At 34.9% G+C, this 18,338-nt stretch overlaps 3 protein-coding genes across 3 annotated transcripts; all 3 read right to left on the bottom strand.

The window, feature by feature from the left end:
• Positions 1–1,399: 1,399 nt before the first annotated feature.
• Positions 1,400–3,631, bottom strand: LOC112743403 (glucan endo-1,3-beta-D-glucosidase-like). The gene is made up of 3 exons (XM_025792614.1): positions 3,569–3,631; positions 3,055–3,436; positions 1,400–2,976 (listed from the first exon to the last, which is right to left on the bottom strand). Exons 1-3 carry the CDS (start codon positions 3,629–3,631, stop codon positions 1,400–1,402), a joined length of 2,022 nt encoding a protein of 673 aa, XP_025648399.1.
• Positions 3,632–6,106: 2,475 nt separating this feature from the next.
• LOC112744703 (glucan endo-1,3-beta-D-glucosidase-like) lies at positions 6,107–8,181 on the bottom strand. Its single transcript, XM_025794405.3, has one exon. The coding sequence runs from the start codon at positions 8,039–8,041 to the stop codon at positions 6,245–6,247; it is 1,797 nt and encodes a 598-aa protein (XP_025650190.2). The 5' UTR covers positions 8,042–8,181; the 3' UTR covers positions 6,107–6,244.
• A 3,504-nt stretch (positions 8,182–11,685) lies between these two features.
• Positions 11,686–13,773, bottom strand: LOC112743402 (glucan endo-1,3-beta-D-glucosidase-like). The gene is made up of 2 exons (XM_025792613.1): positions 13,114–13,773; positions 11,686–13,026 (listed from the first exon to the last, which is right to left on the bottom strand). The coding sequence occupies exons 1-2, from the start codon at positions 13,771–13,773 to the stop codon at positions 11,686–11,688; spliced, it is 2,001 nt and encodes a 666-aa protein (XP_025648398.1).
• Positions 13,774–18,338: the final 4,565 nt, after the last annotated feature.

The raw sequence follows: 18,338 nt of genomic DNA, 5'->3' as shown, positions 1-18,338 counted from the left end.
TTACTGTTCTATTGATCAGAAGCATCCAGTAGCACCACGCTAGTGGATTAAGTAGTGGAGTTTTCATCTCTACTGACGAACCATTTCAATAGTAAGGGTGCTGGCGTGCCACGAGGCATGACCATAGAAGTAATGAAAAAGAAAAAGTTATGTAGTTGGACCATCCACTTTATCCGTTCGAGTTTCGCTTCTCTAGAGAAGATGAGACGCTAAAAATGAAAGTGTTCGCAACGCATATCGAAAGGATACCAATGAAGCCGACCATTAATGACTTGTTCGAACACCGGGAGCGGTCTGATCCCTTATTTGATCATGCCTCTAAATCCCAATTAAAATTGCTTGAGTTTTGATTTTGGACCTCTATAAATTGATAAATTGAAATAATATATTCTCTTAGATCTTAAAATACAGTAACTGCATAATTTAGAAAAGAAGTTATTTGGAATTTACATCTTATTTGTGTGTTAATTGAAACATAAAATAACATTAAATTTTCAAGATTTATTAGGTTTGTGCTTGCCTTGTTAAACTTATTTTCTACACAAAACAAGTTCTTACCTCAGAGGATAATAATCTCTTTGTACAATTACAGAAATGCTCAATAATTATACTCTCACTTAAAAAAAGAAAAACTATGAATAGACACAAAATAAATTTAAAATTTCAAAGTTAATCTTAGCTTGCATAGTTAAAATTTCCTCCTAATTTGCATGAAAAAGATATTCTTCCCAATTTGAAGCTTGAAGGGTTTTGATGATGGGAACCCATTTAGTAATTTGCTATGGTAGATTCATAGCAGAGACTTATGGAAAACAGAATAGAGGAATTCTGTGATGAAAAAAAAAAAAAAACAGATATCAGCATATAGAATAAAATGTGTTACATATACTCTATTCTAAGATCTTGGTCAATAAAGCTAAATGTGTATACCATGCTCCATATAATTCAATTCTAGAAGCACTTATGAGTTAAGAGTTAAGACCCTCCACATCTTCTGAAAAGTGATGAAATAAATTCACCATAGGAATCTCTTTCTCCACTAGGCAGTTTACTAAACTTTCATTCAAACAAACATGAAGTGAAGCCTTGCAATTTATTTGTTCAGATTCAGAAATGCTTAATAATTATAGTCTAATTTCAGAGAAAAACCTAACTCTATGAATAGCATCCAGACTCCAAATTTCAAACTTCAAAGTTAATCTTGAGAAAGATTAAAAGACTTGCATAACTAAAATATCCTCCTGATTTGCATCCTAGAAATATTGTTCCACTTAGAACATTAAATTTGAATAACCTAAGTCCTTAAACTATTAAAGGGTGCAATTCAAGAAATAATAAGACATTAATAGTAAGTTTTCAACATTGAAACCACAGGAACAATGACAGGACCAACGTTGTTTTAATTACAAGAATCTTGATGATGATCTCCATGGCCTCTTCTGCTGTGCAGCCACCATAACAGATTGCTCAATGAATTCCCTTCATCATCATCAAAACTTGTCAACTCCATAATCTTCTTCAATGCATCTTCATTATCATAAATTCCTTCCATTGCATAAACCAGCCACTTCCATTTTTCTTCAACACCATCCCTATTCAAACAAGGCAGAGTCCACTCCACAACCTCCTTCACAAAACCAACATTGGAAAACAAGAACTCCGTAATAGGAAGAATTGGAAGAACATGATTGCCAAGCCTATGCTCTTTCCAAGCCAGTGGAGCTAACCAAGTCATACTTTCCCTCTTGTTAGACCAGAGAATCCCCATTAACCTATTCTCCTTTGTAAACTCATCACTACATTTACTATCATCCATCTTTAAATGGCACCACATTTGAGCAGCATGAATTTCCAATGCAGCAAGAGTTGAACCAATAGCAACAAGATTTGCATCATTATATGCCAAACCCATCAACGCTGCTGAATAATATGCACTCACAGCTTCACCACTATCCGTTTGATCTCTTCCATCAGTCCTCTCCTCTAGCCCTGAATCCCAAGAATGTAACATGAACATATCAAAACACCTTAAACGTGTATTCTTAGATTTTGAATCTTTTCCTCCCAAGTTCATGAAATCTTCCATGACTGAATATGCTTCTGACCTATACTTCTTACCCCAATTCGGATCAATCTTCGCAAGAACTGCAATTCCGTACACAAAGTGCCCCAGTTGAACATGATGAATGTCGTAAAATGCAAACCCAGTTTCTGCTCCTGAACTATCAGCATCTTGTTTAGTAATAAGCCCTCCCCATTGCTTTTCATACAAAAATCCATTCCCTTCAAAAGTCCCATCTAACCATGGCTGAATGGTTTCTTTCAAGAATTTCTTAACGAGTGAAATCAAGTCAAGAAAACCAACTTCCTCAGCTATCATTGCAAGCCTTGCTGCCTTTGCAATCCATTTGCCATAACAGAAAAATGTAGTAGTAGCTATTTTTGAAGAACAAAGAGCACGAACATCTCTACAAAGAGCTTGTTTGATTTCATCATAGTAGTCTTGATTGACACCTCTAGTAGAGTGCCAAGTTACAGGAACATGTTCTGCTTCCAACATCCATGAATCACCAACAACACCAACAAGGCCACCATCAATGCTTCTGTACTTAAAATGTTTAAGAACAGTCACATTACCCTCATCTTTAGACAGAAGTTGAAGATGGAGAGGATGAGCTAACATCAACAAATTACCAAGCCCATTCTTCTGCCATTTGTATTCAACACAATATGGCTTAGTGAACAAAGCATCTCCAGAAAGAGGGTAGCAAGAGCTGTACCTGTCAAGAACAGCCTCGTTTTCTGAGCTTGAATCTGGCATAACTGCAATCCGAACCATCACAGGAGCCTCATAAGAAGAAATGTTGGAGAAAGTGAGTTTCATGTCAAAGCTGAAACTAAATATGGTTGGTGAAGAAGTATAGATAAGCCATTTCTGACCATTGTCAAGCTGAAGAGTATACTTATTTGGTGAAGCTTTTGAAGAAAAAGAAGATATTTTATGGATGGAGGTTATAGAAAAAGATGCATGCTGGGACAAAAAAGCAGTAACATAGGGGCTTCCCCTAACAAGGAAGAAAGTGAAATTAGATGCAGGAAAATCGAGAGTGACACTGAGATCACTGAAGGAAGATATAACATGGTGGGAAGGAGTACTTGTTGAGGAAGAGATAGTGAGATCAGGAGTGAAGACTTGGTGTATGGAATGAGAGGAGACAGAGAGAGAAGGGTAGCAGAGAGAAAGAGAGGAATCAGAGGGTTTGATGAGGTAAGGGTGAATGTACTCTTGAATATTGCCATCGCCGAGGACAAAGTTCTGGAAGAATGAGTTTGTAGGCAATGGAGAAGCGAGAAGGTTTTTAGAGAAGAACTTTGAAGGGTCAGGGAGCACTTTGGATTTTGTTAGTGGGAAGTGAAAAGGTTGTTCATCATCTAACTATCTTGTGTTTGCCTTTGCCATTATCTGCATCTGCATGCATGCAGTGACTTTGAATTCTAGTCTGAAATTTAGGTACCACAGAAGGAATATATTATTATATATATAACGAGGGAATGTGAAATAACTAACACTTTTAAGATCACTCTTTGCCTCTTCCTCTTCTTTAACCCAGAAAAGATAACTTAGACTCATTTTAATTTAATTACTATAATTACTCTCAAGTGAGCCTTTTGGATTTTCTATGTACTAATACCCTAATATATTTAGCAATAATCAGATCTGGGTAATCGGAGTATATTTACAAGAGTTTGGTGGCATCTTAAAAATTGCTTGATGAAAGGATTTTGTTAACATGTATTTTATTTTATTGGAAATGTTTGGTAACCAGCCAAAAACAGCCTAACTTGCCTTATTTAATATTCATTAATTGTTGAGATAATTAATTAATGTTAAATAAGGCAAGTTCTGCCTGTTTTTTTTGTCTACCTAACATTACCCATTTGACTTAATCAAAGACTAAATTACAATATAGAGAAATCTGAAGAATAGTTACTGTTTTAGCCTTATATTAGATCAAAGAGTGAGATAATTAAGTAATTAATAACTAAACTGATAGGTAAATTATCTTTTAGACAAATAGAAAGCAAATAATTCTCAAATGGACACCACTTGTATAAAGATGGTAAAAACAACTTTTTTTTTTAAGTTGTTTATTTAGCCACATCTAAAAATATGTTCTAACTTCTAAAAAACATAAATTAATAATAAAAATATAAATTATGAATAGGATTGAATCAACAACTAAATTAGATCTAAAAGAAGAAATAATTATATTAATAATTCTAACTAATATTAATTCAAACCACAAATTGGATTTCTTAAATTAATACAAACAATATTTTTTAAAATTTGAATTTCGCAATAAATTTTTATTCAAGGAATTTAAAAATAAATAATAATTACTAGACTAAAAATAGAATAATTAGTAATAAGAATTAGTAGATTAAAATATAAATTTTCAAAAATAAAATAAATTATTAAAAATTTTAAATAAAAATTCAACTCGTAAAATTTATTAAATTAAAATAAAAAAGTATTAAAATGATAATGAAAAAAAAACATAATATCATAAAATTTATAAAAAATAATAAAAAATAAAATAATTTTCTAATAAATTTTTTGTTAAAAATTTAAATTTTAAACAAATTAAAAAATTTATATCAGAGTCAAAATAACAATTTTAATAATATAACAACACTTTTTAATAAAGATATTACTTTTAATCTATGTCATTGTCAAAAATTAATACATGATAATTTATTTAATAGACAAGATCAACCATCTTTATGTAATGACGTTTTGAAGTCTTTACTTAAATGTCTACTTTCTCAAATAGTACAAGGTAGGTTTACATACCGATCATAATTTTTGGTTATCGTCTAATCTTTTGTAGTACTATAATTATCATAAAATTGTGGTATTTGAATAAAAATGAATCTTGCCGAAAATATTATATTTGCCTATTCATTGTATATGAGTTGTAGAAAAAAAATATTGTATAATTATCCTGAACTCTTGCATGTTAGTTGAATCTTAATTGAGCTTTTAGGTACCATGAACAAATTATCAAGATTTTATTGGGTTGTGTTTGTCTTGTTAAATTTATTTTCTGCACAAACAAGATCTTACCTCAAAAGATAATAATCTCTTTGTACATTTTCAGACATGCTTAAATGATAGTCTGTCTAATTTGAAAGAAAAACCAACCGTAGCATACAAAACCCTCAGCTCTTAAAATACAGTAGCTGCATAATTTGGTGTCAGAGAAAAGTCATTTGCAGTACAATAATATATTCTCTTACATCTTAGTTAAATGTTAATTGAGCTTGAAATAACCTTAAATTTTTAAGATTCATTAGGTTTGTGATGCCTTGTTAAACTTACTTTCTACACAAAACAAGTTCTTATCTCAGAAGATAATAATCTCTTTGTACAATTTCAGAAATGCTCAATAATTATACTCTGACCAAAAGAAAATCTATGAATAGCACACAATAAATTTAAAACTTCAAAGTTAATCTTAGCTTGCATAGCTAAAATTTCCTCCTAATTTGCATGAAAGAAATATTCTTCCACAATTTGAAGCCTGAAGGGTTTTGATGATGGGAACTCATTTAGTAATTTGCTATCGTGGATTCATAGCAGAGGCTTATGGAAAACAGAATAGAGGAATTCTGTGATGAAAAACACTAAAACAGTTCTCAGCATAGAACAAAATGTGTTACATATACTCTATTCTAAGATCTTGGTCAATATAGCTAAATGTGTACACCATGCTCCATATAATTCTATTGTAGAGGCACTTAGAGTTGAGAATTAAGACCCTCCACATCTTCTGAAAAGTGTTGAAATAAATTCACCATAGGAATCTCTTTCTCCACTAGGCATCTTTACTGAACTTTCATTCAAACAAAGCAAGAATATAATCAAAGGAAACTCTCAAGTTTTCAATCTATTTGTTCAGATTCAGAAATGCTTAATAATTATAGTCTATTTTGAAAGAAAAACCTAACTCTATGAATAGCATGCATACAGAATCCAAATTCCAAACTTCATAAGTAATCTTGACAAAGATTAAAAGGCATGCATAATTAAAATATACTCCTGATTTGCATGACTTGATCATTAAATTTGAATAACCTAAGTCCTTAAACTATTAATGGGTGCAATTCAAGAAATAATAACATAGTAATACTAAGTTTTCAACATTGAAACCACAGGAACAATGACAGGACCAACATTGTTTTAAATACAAGAAACTTGATGATGATCTCCATGGCCTCTTCTGCTGTGCAGCCACCATAACAGATTGCTCAATGAGTTCCCTTCATCATCAAAACTTGTCAACTCCCTAATCTTCTTCAATGCAGCTTCATTATCATAAATTCCTTCCATTGCATAAACCAACCACTTCCATTTTTCTTCAACACCATCCCTATTCAAACAAGGCATAGTCCACTCCACAACCTCCTTCACAAAAGCAACATTGGAAAACAAGAACTCCGTAATAGGCAGAATTGGAAGAACATGAATGCCAAGCCTATGCTCTTTTGAAACCGGTGGAGCAAACCAAGTTCTACTTTCCCTCTTGTTAGACCATAGAATCCCCATTAACCTATTCTCCTTTGTAAACTCATCACTACATTTACTATCATCCATCTTTAAATGGCGCCACATTTGAGCAGCATGAATTTCCAACGATACAAGAGTTGAACCAAGAGCAACAAGATTTGCATCATCATATGCCAAACCCATCAACGCTGCTGAATAATATGCATTCACAGCTTCACCACTATCCGTTTGATCTCTTCCATCAGCACTATCGTCTAGCCCTGAATCCCAAGAGTGTAACATGAACAGATCAAAACACCTTAAACGTGTATATTTAGATTTTGAATCTTTTCCTCCCAAGTTCATGAAATCTTCCATGAGTGAATATGATTCTGACCTATACTTGTTACCCCAATTCGGATCGATCTTCGCAAGGACTGCGATTCCATACACAAAGTACCCCAGAAGAGAATGACGATAGTTGTAAAATCCAAACTCAAAGTCCTCTTCAATATCATCAGAACCTAGTTTAGTAATAAGCCCTCCCCATTGCTTTTCATACAAAAATCTATTCCCTTTAAAAGCCCCATCTAACCATGGCTGAATGGTTTCTTTCAAGAATTTCGTAACAAGTGAAATCAAGTCAAGAAAACCAACTTCCTCAGCTATCAATGCAAACCTTGCTGCCCTTGCAATCGATTTGCCATAATGGTAAAATGAAGGAGTAGCTATTTTTGAAGAACAAAGAGCACCAACATCTCTACAAAGAGCTTGTTTGATTTCATCATAGGAGTCTTTATTGACACCTCTAGTAGAGTGCCAAGTTACAGGAACATGTTCTGCTTCCAACAACCATGAATCTCCAACAACACCGACAAGGTCCCCATCAATGCTTCGATACTTAAAATGTTTAAGAACAGTCACATTACCCTCATCTTTAGACAAAAGCTGAAGATGAAGAGGGTGAGCTAACATCAACAAAGTACCAAGCCCTTTCTTCTGCCATTTGTATTCAACGCAATATGCCTTAGTGAACAAAGCATCTCCAGAAAGGGGGTAACAAGAGCTGTACCTGTCAAGAACAGCCTCGTTTTCTGAGCTTGAATCTGACAGCATTGCTATCCGAAGCATCAGAGGAACCCCATCATTAGAAATATTGGAGAAAGCGATATCCATGTCACGGCTGAAACTAAATTTGGTTGGTGAAGAAGTATAAATAAGCCATTTCTGACCATTGTCAAGGGTAAGAGTATATTTTAGTGAACCATTTGAAGAAAAATAAGAGATACTATGGATAGAGGTTATAGAAAGAGATCCATATTGAGACAGAGAAACAGTAACATAAGGGCTTCCCCTCACAAGGAAGAAAGTGAGGTTGGAAGACGGAAACTCCAGAGTGACACTGAGATCACTGAAGGAAGATATAACATGGCTGGAATGAAAACCTGTTGAGGAAGAGATAGTGAGATCAGGAGTGAAGACTTGGTGCATGGAAAGAGAGGAGACAGAGAGAGAAGGGTAGCAGAGAGAAAGAGAGGAATCAGAGGGTTTGATGAGGTAAGGATGAATATACTCTTGTATGTTGCCATCGTTGAGGACGAAGTTCTGGAAGAATGAGTGTGTAGGCAAAGGAGAAGAGAGAAGGTTTTCAGAGAAGAACTTTGGAGGATCAGGGAGTACTTTGAAGTTTGCAAGTGGGAAGTGAAAAGGTTGTTCATCATCTAACTGTGTTGTGTTTGCCATTATCTCCATCTGCATGCATGCAGTTACTTTGATTGGTGTTGATGTCAAGTGGTTTTATAGATACAAAGAATGTGGATAATAGATCTTTTTAATTGTTAAAAAAAAATTTAAAAGGTAAAATATAATCTTTAACTTTTTATTGCTTTCTCTTATATTTATTTTTATCTTATTTAAAAAATTAATAATAAAAAATCACACTTTATTCTCTCAATTATTAAAAAAAAATTAAAAAAATTCATTTTCAATGTGAGATAGATAAGAATTAAAGACTACTTTGGGAAGCTTCAACTTTTTTTTGTTTGACTTACGAAAAATTATACTAATATTATTTGATGTAATTTTTTGAATATATTTTTTTTAATTTTTAAAACATTATTTAAGAATTTTTGTTCTTTCATTTTCAAAAATTATTTTATTATTTTTATTCTCAAAATTTTGATTTTTATCTAAATGAGTAATGCTCTAATGCATGGATATCGAAACACAACACGATAAATTATAATGATATTTTAGTTTTTTATTAATATTAAAATATAAATTAAATTTTTAATTATTTTTAATATTTTTTTAACTATACAAAATATTTAAAATATTTTTTGTTTTAATAATTAATATATACTATTTTTAAACTTATTTTAAAAATACATGTTAAGAATGAGATTCGACACCAGGTGATAATATTTGGGTGTCGTGTTCAAAATGTATATGACACACGGACACCACAAATTAGAAAAGTATCGTGCTTTATAGATAATATTACACATCCAAATCTTTTAACAAACAAGTTCAGTCAAGTTTATTAATAAGATTTGGAATAATATTAGTCATAACTGATTTTCGTTATATTAGACTAATTTGATTAGACATAAATAATAAAAAGATTTAGACGTGTAGCATTATTCTTATTAAAATAATTTTAAAATAAGTATTTCTATCATAAAAATTCAAATACAAAATAATTTATTTATAAATTATTTTTAATACAAACCTTTATATTTTATATTTTTTTTAAAAAAATTAATTAAATTATTCATTTAAACTGACCCTTAAAATTATTTTTTTTCTTTTTTTTTTTAATTTATAAACCTAATATGTGTCTTTATGGCAAATTCTTAATTTAATTACTATGATTATCCTTAAGTAAGCTTTTTTGGATTTTCTATATGTACTAGTAGTAGCCTGTCACAGTAATAATCACATCTGGGTAATTGAAAAGTACATCATAGTTGTTTGGTGGCATCTAAAAAATTGTGTTTTTGGAAAGCGTAAATACAAAAATCATTATTAAAAATGTTAAATAATTTAACATATTAGATTAAATTAATATTTAATCATTATTAACTATTATTTTTTATATATAGCATTATGTAATTAAATAGATGTGTAAAATAATTTTACATTAATAATACATTAAAATTAAATTTTTTTAAAATATCATAAAAAATATTCTATTAAAAATTACAAAAAATATAAATATATAATTTTAAAAAATTGTAATCTGCTAAACTTAGTTTTTAATCATTTTATTAAGTAATTTATCCTTAAAACACAGTAGGCAGTAGCTGCATAATTTGGTGTCAGAGTAAAGACAAGTTATTTGGAGTACAATAATATATTCTCTCAGAGCACCTAGAATGGTGAGTTCCTCTTTCACTTTTTTTTGACACATAGGAACTCTAATAATTGGAGGAGAGAAGGAATAAGTTCCCGCACGGGTCTCAAGGTGAGGGAGTCTCTCTAAACAGGGACTCAAGTTAACCAATAATAACTTGCCATTTGGTAAGTTATTTTAAAAAATAATAATATAAAATTTGAAATAATTAAATAATTATATTAAATAATGAAATAATAATTAAATTAGTAATAATTATAATAAAAATTATATTAAATAATTATATTTTTATTTAATTAATAATTTATATTAATTATTTAAAAAATAATTAATTAGATTAAATAATTAAATTTTATTTAATTAATGATTTATATTAATTATTTATATCATAATTAATATTGAATAATATTTATATTATTATATTAAATTATAATTAATTAAATTTACTTACATTAAAAAATAAATTTAATTTTTACACCTTACAAAATAATTCTTAGTTGAGTTAGTTATTTTTATTTTTAAAATTTAAAATGCTAACGATATTATTAAAATTAGCAATTATAAACACAAAACTATAAATTAGTGTAATCCCAAATTATATATTGTGTATTATTATTATATATGAATTTATTTAATATTAATATTTTTTAATAGTGAATTATTTTTAAATTTATAAATTTAAATAATATTATTAAAAAAATTAATTACATTAATTTTAAGTATTTTAATTAATTAATTAAGTGGGACCACACCAGGGACTAAAGTTAGTTCCTCCTGATGGAGAAGAGAGATGCTTTGAGTTCCTATTTACCGTTTATGACGCAAAAGCTGATGTGGAATTACTTTTTATGACAGGTGGGTCATAAATAGAGACTGAGATGAGTTCCCTACTGGAGATGGTCTTACATCTTAGTTGAATGTTAATTGAGCTTGAAATAACCTTAAATTTTCAAAATTTAATAGGTTTGTGTTTGTCTTGTTAAACTTATTTCTACACAAAACAAGTTCTTACCTCATAAGATAATAATCTCTTTGTACAATTTCAGAAATGCCCAATAATCATACGCTCAAACAAAAAAAAAATTCTATGAATAGCAGTATAGCACACAATCAATTTAAAACTTCAAAGTTAATCTAAATGCTTGGATAACTGAAATTTACCCTTAAATTGCAGGAAAGAAATATTCTTCCACAATTTGAAGCCTTGAAGGGTTTTGATGATGGGAACTCGTTTAGTAATTTGCAGAGGCTTATGGAAAATAGAATAGAGGAATTCTGTGATGAAAAACAGTTCTCAGCATAGAAAAAAATGTGTTACATATACTCTATTCTAAGATCTTGGTTAATAGAGCTAAATGTGTATACCATGCTCCATATAAGACCCTTCACATCTTCTGAAAGGGTTGAAATAAATTCACCATAGGAATCTCTTTCTCCACGAGGCATCATTACTGAACTTTCATTCAAACAAAGCAAGAATATAATCAAAGGAAACTCTCAAGAAGAACCTTGCAATCTATTTGTTCAGATTCAGAAATGCTTAATAATTTTAGTCTATTTTGAAAGAAAAACATAACTCAATAAATAGCACGCATACCGAATCAGAATGTCAAACTTCAAAGTAATCTTGAGAAAGATTAAAATGCTTGCATAACTAAAACATCCTCCTGATTTGCATTATAGAAATATTCTTCTACTTGAACATTAAATTTGAAATTTTGAATAACTAAGTCCTTACACTATTAAAGGGTGCAATTCAAGAAATAATAACATAGTAACACTAAGTTTTCAACATTGAATCCACAGGAACAATGACAGAACCAACATTAATTGCAAATTTACAAGAATCTTGATGATGATCTCTATGGCCTCTTCTGCTGTGAAGCCACCATAACAGGTTGCTCAATGAGATTGGTGAATTATGTGAACTTGGCAAGTCCAACTCCATAATCTTCTTCAATGCAGCTTCATTATCATAAATTCCTTCCATTTCACAAACCAACCACTTCCATATTTCCTCAACACCATCCTTATTCAAACAAGGCATAGTCCACTCCACAACCTCCTTCACAAAACCAACATTGGAATACAAGAACTCGGTAATAGGCAGAATTGGAAGAAAATGAAGGGAAAGTCTAATCTCTTTAGAAAACCTATATACACTTGACCTCTTACTAGACCACAGAATCTCCATTAGCCTATTCTCCTTTGTAAAATCATCACACTTTTTATCATCCATCTTTAAATGGCGCCACATTTTAGCAGCATGAATTTCCAATGATGCAAGAGTTGAACCAATAGCAACAAGATTTGCGTCATTATATGCCAAACCCATCAACGCTGCTGAATAATATACATTCACAGCTTCACCACTACTCAATTGATTTCTTCCATCATCACAATCCTGGAGCCCTAAATCCCAAGAGTGTAACATGAACAGATCAAAACATCTTAAACGTGTATACTTAGATTTCAAATCTTTTCCTCCCAAGTTCATGAAATCTTCCATGACTGAATATGCTTCTGACCTATACTTGTTACCCCAATTCGGATCTATCCTCGCAAGAACTGCGATTCCATACACAAAGTATCCCAGAAGAGAAATATGATTGTTGTAATATCCAAATACCTCTTCATTATAATCAGCATCTTGTGTAATAAGCCCTCCCCATTGTTTTTCATAGAAAAATCCATTCCTTTTAAAAGTCCCATCTAACCATGGCTGAATGGTTTCTTTCAAGAATTTCTTAACAAGTGAAATTAAATCACAAAAACCAACTTCCTCAGCTATCAATGCTAACCTTGCTGCCCTTGCAATCGATTTGCCATAATAGTAAGATGAAGTAGTAGCTATTTTTGAAGAACAAAGAGCAGCAACATCTCTACAAAGAGCATGTTTGATTTCATCATAGGAGTCTTGATTGACACCTCTAGTAGAGTGCCACGTTACAGGAACGTGTTTTGCTTCCAACAACCATGAATGTCCAACAACACCAACAAGGTCACCATCAATACTTCTATACTTAAAATGTTTAAGAACACTCACATTACCCTCATCTTTAGAGAGAAGCTGAAGATGGAGAGGGTGAGCTAACATCAACAAATTACCAAGCCCTTTCTTCTGCCATTTGTATTCAACACAATATGGCTTAGTGAACAAAGCATCTCCAGAAAGAGGGTAACAAGAGCTGTACTACCTGTCAAGAACAGCCTCGTTTTCTGAGCTTGAATCTGACAGCACTGCTATCCGAAGCATCAGAGGAACCCTATCAGAAGAATTATTTGAGAAAGTGATTTCCATGTCACGGCTGAAACTAAATTTGGTTGGTGAAAAAGTATAGATAAGCCATTTCTGACCATTTTCAAGAGTAAGAACATATTTGAGTAAACCATTTGAAGAAAAAGAAGAGATACTATGGATGGAGGTTATAGAAAGAGATCCATATTGAGACAGAGAAACAGTAACATAAGGGCTTCCCCTAACAAGGAAGAAAGTGAGATTGGAAGAAAGAAACTCAAGAGTGACACTGAGATCGCTGAAGGAAGATATAACATGGCGGGATTGAGAACCTGTTGAGGAAGAGATAGTGAGATCAGGTGTGAAGACTTGGTGCATGGAATGAGAGGACACATAGTGAGAAAGGTAGCAGAGAGAAACAGAGGAATCAGAGGGTTTGATGAGGTAAGGATGAATATACTCTTGTATATTGCCATCGTTGAGGACGAAGTTTTGGAAGAATGAATTTGTAGGCAAAGGAGAAGAGAGAAGGTTTTCAGAGAAGAACTTTGAAGGGTCAGGGAACACTTTGGAGTTTGTAAGTGGGAAGAGAAAAGGTTGTTCATCATCTAACTGTCTTGTGTTTGCCATTATCTGATCTCCATACATGCATGCGTGTAGTGACTTTGAATTTATTTTAAATACATGTTTTTTTAAAGGAAAATACAAACATATTTTTTAAATAAGGCATTTTTTGATTTTTTTTTTTTTTTGAAAGCAAAGCTCAACACAACAAAGGTGGAGCAAACAGGAACATAGCATAACAAAAAATAAATAAAACTACAAACTAACAGCTAAAAAAGTCGCACGAACCGATCCTCAGTTATCTCCGGCATAGCCATCAACAACAAAAAGGATCTACACAACTCCACTCGTTAGCACTAAGGAAGGTCAAGTTGATAATTTCTTCAACGCCTTTGATAGTATTCTGGAAGATCCTCCTATTTCTTTCCAGCCAGATGTTCCAAAGGATCGCACAGAAGCACCGCAACCGCTGCCTTTGATTCTCCTTACTCCACGGTTCCTCTGTCCAGCTCAAAAAGTGCTCTTTCATCGAACCCGGAAAGGACCAATGTCGGCCAAAAGCTGCTAATCTGCTATCCAAGCATTCCACACCTGCCACGCAAAAGTACAGCCTAGAAACAAGTGATATACATGCTCCACATCATTATTACATAACACACAAACATTATCTTCCTGAGTGATGATGCCAAACCGGCTAAGCCTTTCCTTTGTATTCACTCGGCCTATCAGCACAAACCAGGCAAATAGCTCCACTCTTGGTGGAACCAAACCTTTCCAAATACTCCTAGTAAAGCTGAAGCTGGTTATCTCCTCTGGTAGCAATTCCTCCTGCCATACCTGCACAAACGATTTAGTTGTAAAAACACCTTGCCCATCATATTTCCACACCACTCTATCCTCTCTGTTTTGTACTATCCCCACAGGTCTCAAAGCCTCATGCAACTGGTTCAGTATTTCCAATTCCCATTGGAACAGCTCACGCCTCCATTGGAAATTCCAAACCCACTCTAACCCGTCCCAAAACCCACAAGCCCCAATAACAGAACCCTCCTGGTTTGAAACAGAGAAGAGCCTTGGAAACCGATCTTTTAGAGCTCCCCCAAGAAGCCACACATCCTCCCAGAACCGAGTCCTTTGTCCATCACCTACCTCCATAGCCAAGCCTGTGACCAACTTATCCCTAAGTTGTTGGTTCGGGATATTTACTTGGCATATATCCTTCCATGGGCCTCCTCTAGTAGGCAGAATTTGAGTTGAGAGCAGTTCATTTGAGTTCAGACTGTAACACGAACACACTACCTTCTTCCACAACGGGCACTGTTCCTTAGCAAAACGCCACCACCACTTAAATAACAGAGCAGTGTTCCGAATCAAAGCATCCCCAACACCCAGACCACCTAACTTCTTAGGAGCTTGCACCACTTCCCATTTTACCAACGCCATGCCATCCCGACCATCTTCCTTACACCACAGGAACCTTCTTTGTAAGGAAATCAGCTTCTTAGCAACTGCCTTTGGCATCTTGAACAGACTCAAGTAATACACCGGCAAGCTATTTAAGACTGACTTGATAAGCACCAATTTTCCCGCTTTATTTAGCACTTTAGCTTTCCACAGACTGAGTTTCTCCTCCACTTTGTCTATTATAGGCTGCCAGGTCTTCACCAACCTCGGATTTGCACCTAACGGGATTTCAAGATATTTAACTAGAAGAATGTCTCGCTTGCAACCCAGCAAATTGCACATACTCTGTGCCCACTGCTCATCACAATTGATTGGAATCAGGTTGGATTTATCGAAATTGATAGTAAGCCCTGACATCAACTCAAAGCATCTCAGCAGCCTCCTGTAATTCTTTATAGTCTCCTCCTCTGGTGGGCAGAATAGAATAGTATCATCTGCAAATTGAAGGTGTGACAATACTATACTGTCTCTGCCAACCAAAAGAGGTGCTATTCGTCCATTCCTAACAGCCTCTCCAATCATACGATGCAACACATCCACAACTAGAACAAACAAGAAGGGTGAAAGGGGGTCACCTTGTCTCAGACCTCGTTCCATCTTGAACGGCTTAGAAGGCGAACCGTTTATCAGAATCGACATAGAGGCAGTGGTGACACACTCCATAATCCATGCTCTCCACTTCTGGCCGAATCCCATCTTCTGCAGCACAATGTCCACAAAGCTCCATTTGACCATGTCATAGGCTTTTTGGAAATCCAGTTTGATTATTGCTGCCTCCTTTTTCCTCAATTTGAGCCAGTTCACCGTTTCACATGCAATTAATGTCCCATCATGTATTTTTCTCCCCTGGACAAAAGCACTCTGAGTCTCCCCTACTAATGCCGGCATCACTGATCTCATTCTTCTAACAAGGACCTTGGATATAACCTTGTACATGCATCCTACCATACTGATAGGTCTCAAGTCTTTAATTTCCTCCGCCCCAATGAACTTAGGAGCTAGTGCCACCCAAGTGATATTGCAATCCACCGGTAGCTTAGAAGTCTGAAAGAACCCCATCACTGCTGCCGTAAATTCTGTCCCAATCTCATCCCAGCATCTCTTGATGAAATTCATGTTGTACCCATCACACCCTGGTGCCTTAGATGACTCACAGTCCCATACTGCCTCACGGATTTCCTCAGCCGAAGGTATCACTTCTAAAGTCACAGCATGTTGCTCATCTATTCTCTCCACCAAACCATCCCTGAAGCTCACCTTGGGAGACCGTTCTTGATGATATAAGTCTTTGTAGAAATCTCTGATAGCAATCTTTATTCTACCTTGGTTTCGAACCCTTCTGCCATCAATGACCAGTGCTTCAATCCCATTATTCCGCCTTCTTGCTGATGTGATATTGTGAAAGTACCTTGTATTTTTGTCCATATCCTTTGCATGTCGAGACCGAGACATCTGTTTCTAATGTACCTCTTTCCTCACATACCATCTCTCGCAGCAAGTGACCAGCGCCTTTCTTCTGGCCTCCATTGTTCCATCATACACTCCATTACTGACCATATCATCAAGTCTCTTGATTTCTTCCTCAAACTTTGCAATCTTCTTGTCCATCTCACCAAAATTGTCCTTATGCCATCTCCCTAGTGGAACAGTTAAAGCCTTCAATTTATCTGTGAAATGTTTGTCCCCCAGCCCTCTCCATTCTTCCTTCACCATTCTGAGGAAGCCCTCATGTGTGAACCACGTGTCCAGGCTTCTGAACGGCCTTGGACCACACGACAACTTCCTGTCCTCCAATATTATAGGACAATGGTCTGACAAGCCCCTTGGCCCACCTCGAAGCCGAGTCTCTGGGAACTCTTCTAACCACTCAAGACTTAGCAGAACCCTATCTATCCTGCTACAAGAGCGTCCCCTGAACCATGTAAACTTTCGGTCAGTAAGCGGCATATCTACTAAATTCATATCTTGTATCCAGCTCTTGAATTCTTCCGCAGACCGGGGCAAACTAGTACCACCTTTTCTTTCCCCTTCATGTATTATTTCATTAAAGTCTCCCAGAAAGCAACAAGGAGTTTGAGATAACCCAGCTATATAACTCAGCTCCTCCCAGACATGATTCTTCTCAGCTCTAGTATGTGCTCCGTAAACCAAGATAAAAGAACAATTGAACCGTCTCTTTAGCATTACTCCTTCAACACACAACCACCTCTCTCCTTTGTAGCAATTATTCATACTAAACACCAAATCATTCCAAATTAACAACAGTCCACCGGAAGCACCATCAGATCCTACATATTCCCAACCGACACTATCATTCCCCCAGATTTTTGTAACATCAAACCTCGTCACTACCTGCTTCTTGGTCTCAATCAACCCAAGCATGTCTAACTTATGTTTATTCCTAAGTTCCTTTACCATTCGCAACTTCCCATCACCTCGTAACCCCCTAACATTCCATGAACTAACAATCATTTATAAAATTTTTTACACACCTTTTTTTATTTTTTGGTCTGTACCGTCTCAGCTTCGCCTTTTGCTTTGCCACTCTTCTTTTGCGATCTATTTCTTCATTCTGTGTTCTGAGAATTTCCATAATATTCACATCCTCATCTTGCAGTTCCGCCCCAGATTCTTTACCGAGTTCCCATGTCCTTTGGTTTTCCAGTGCCTGCTCAGCTACCCTTGAAGGCTGATTGTCACCATCCTGGTTTTCATTTTCCATGTCCTTCCTCCAGTCAGCCCACCATTCAACGCCATAGTCAAACCGTTGGGGAACCCCTCTTCGACTTTTCCCGGTAAGTCCCTGACCACCATCAGGTCCCCGGTTACGCATAGCTTCCTTGTCTTCCAGGTTCTGGCATCCCTGCGATGCGCCTCCTTCAAGCACCGTGTCCCCTCTTTCCTCAACCCTCTCATCACCTTCATCCCTCTCTCGGCCACCATTTTTATGGTCGTCCGCCACCCCAGTCGTCTCACCCTCGGCTATGTTTGTACCGAGCTCATCTTCGACTGCCACCATGCTTCCATCGTCTTCCATGGCGAAGGTGTCGTCGGGTTGGATTCGGCCATCCCCACCGGACTACGACCAGTCCCGTTGGTCGTCGTCGAGGTACAGCCCCTGGCTAAGTCCCTCGCTTGCGCCGTCTTTAGCTTCGCATTCATCTAGT

This window comes from Arachis hypogaea, chromosome 14 (genome assembly GCF_003086295.3).
Source record: "Arachis hypogaea cultivar Tifrunner chromosome 14, arahy.Tifrunner.gnm2.J5K5, whole genome shotgun sequence".
In the NCBI taxonomy this organism is placed as follows: domain Eukaryota; kingdom Viridiplantae; phylum Streptophyta; class Magnoliopsida; order Fabales; family Fabaceae; genus Arachis; species Arachis hypogaea.
This window is presented reverse-complemented; position numbering and strand designations above follow the sequence as displayed.

Excerpts from the sequence above, each read along its gene's own strand:
- LOC112743403 (XM_025792614.1), bottom strand. The coding sequence starts at position 3,631 with ATGAGTCTAAGTTATCTTTTCTGGGTTAAAGAAGAGGAAGAGGCAAAG. Across the intron at positions 3,437-3,568 it reads CAAAGAGTGATCTTAAAAGT|TTAGATGATGAACAACCTTT; the intron begins GTTAGTTATTTC and ends AACACAAGATAG. Across the intron at positions 2,977-3,054 it reads CCTTGTTAGGGGAAGCCCCT|CTTCACCAAATAAGTATACT; the intron begins ATGTTACTGCTT and ends TTTCTTCAAAAG.
- LOC112744703 (XM_025794405.3), bottom strand. The coding sequence starts at position 8,041 with ATGCACCAAGTCTTCACTCCTGATCTCACTATCTCTTCCTCAACAGGT.
- LOC112743402 (XM_025792613.1), bottom strand. The coding sequence starts at position 13,773 with ATGGCAAACACAAGACAGTTAGATGATGAACAACCTTTTCTCTTCCCA. Across the intron at positions 13,027-13,113 it reads CAAGCTCAGAAAACGAGGCT|AAGAAAGGGCTTGGTAATTT; the intron begins GTTCTTGACAGG and ends TACAAATGGCAG.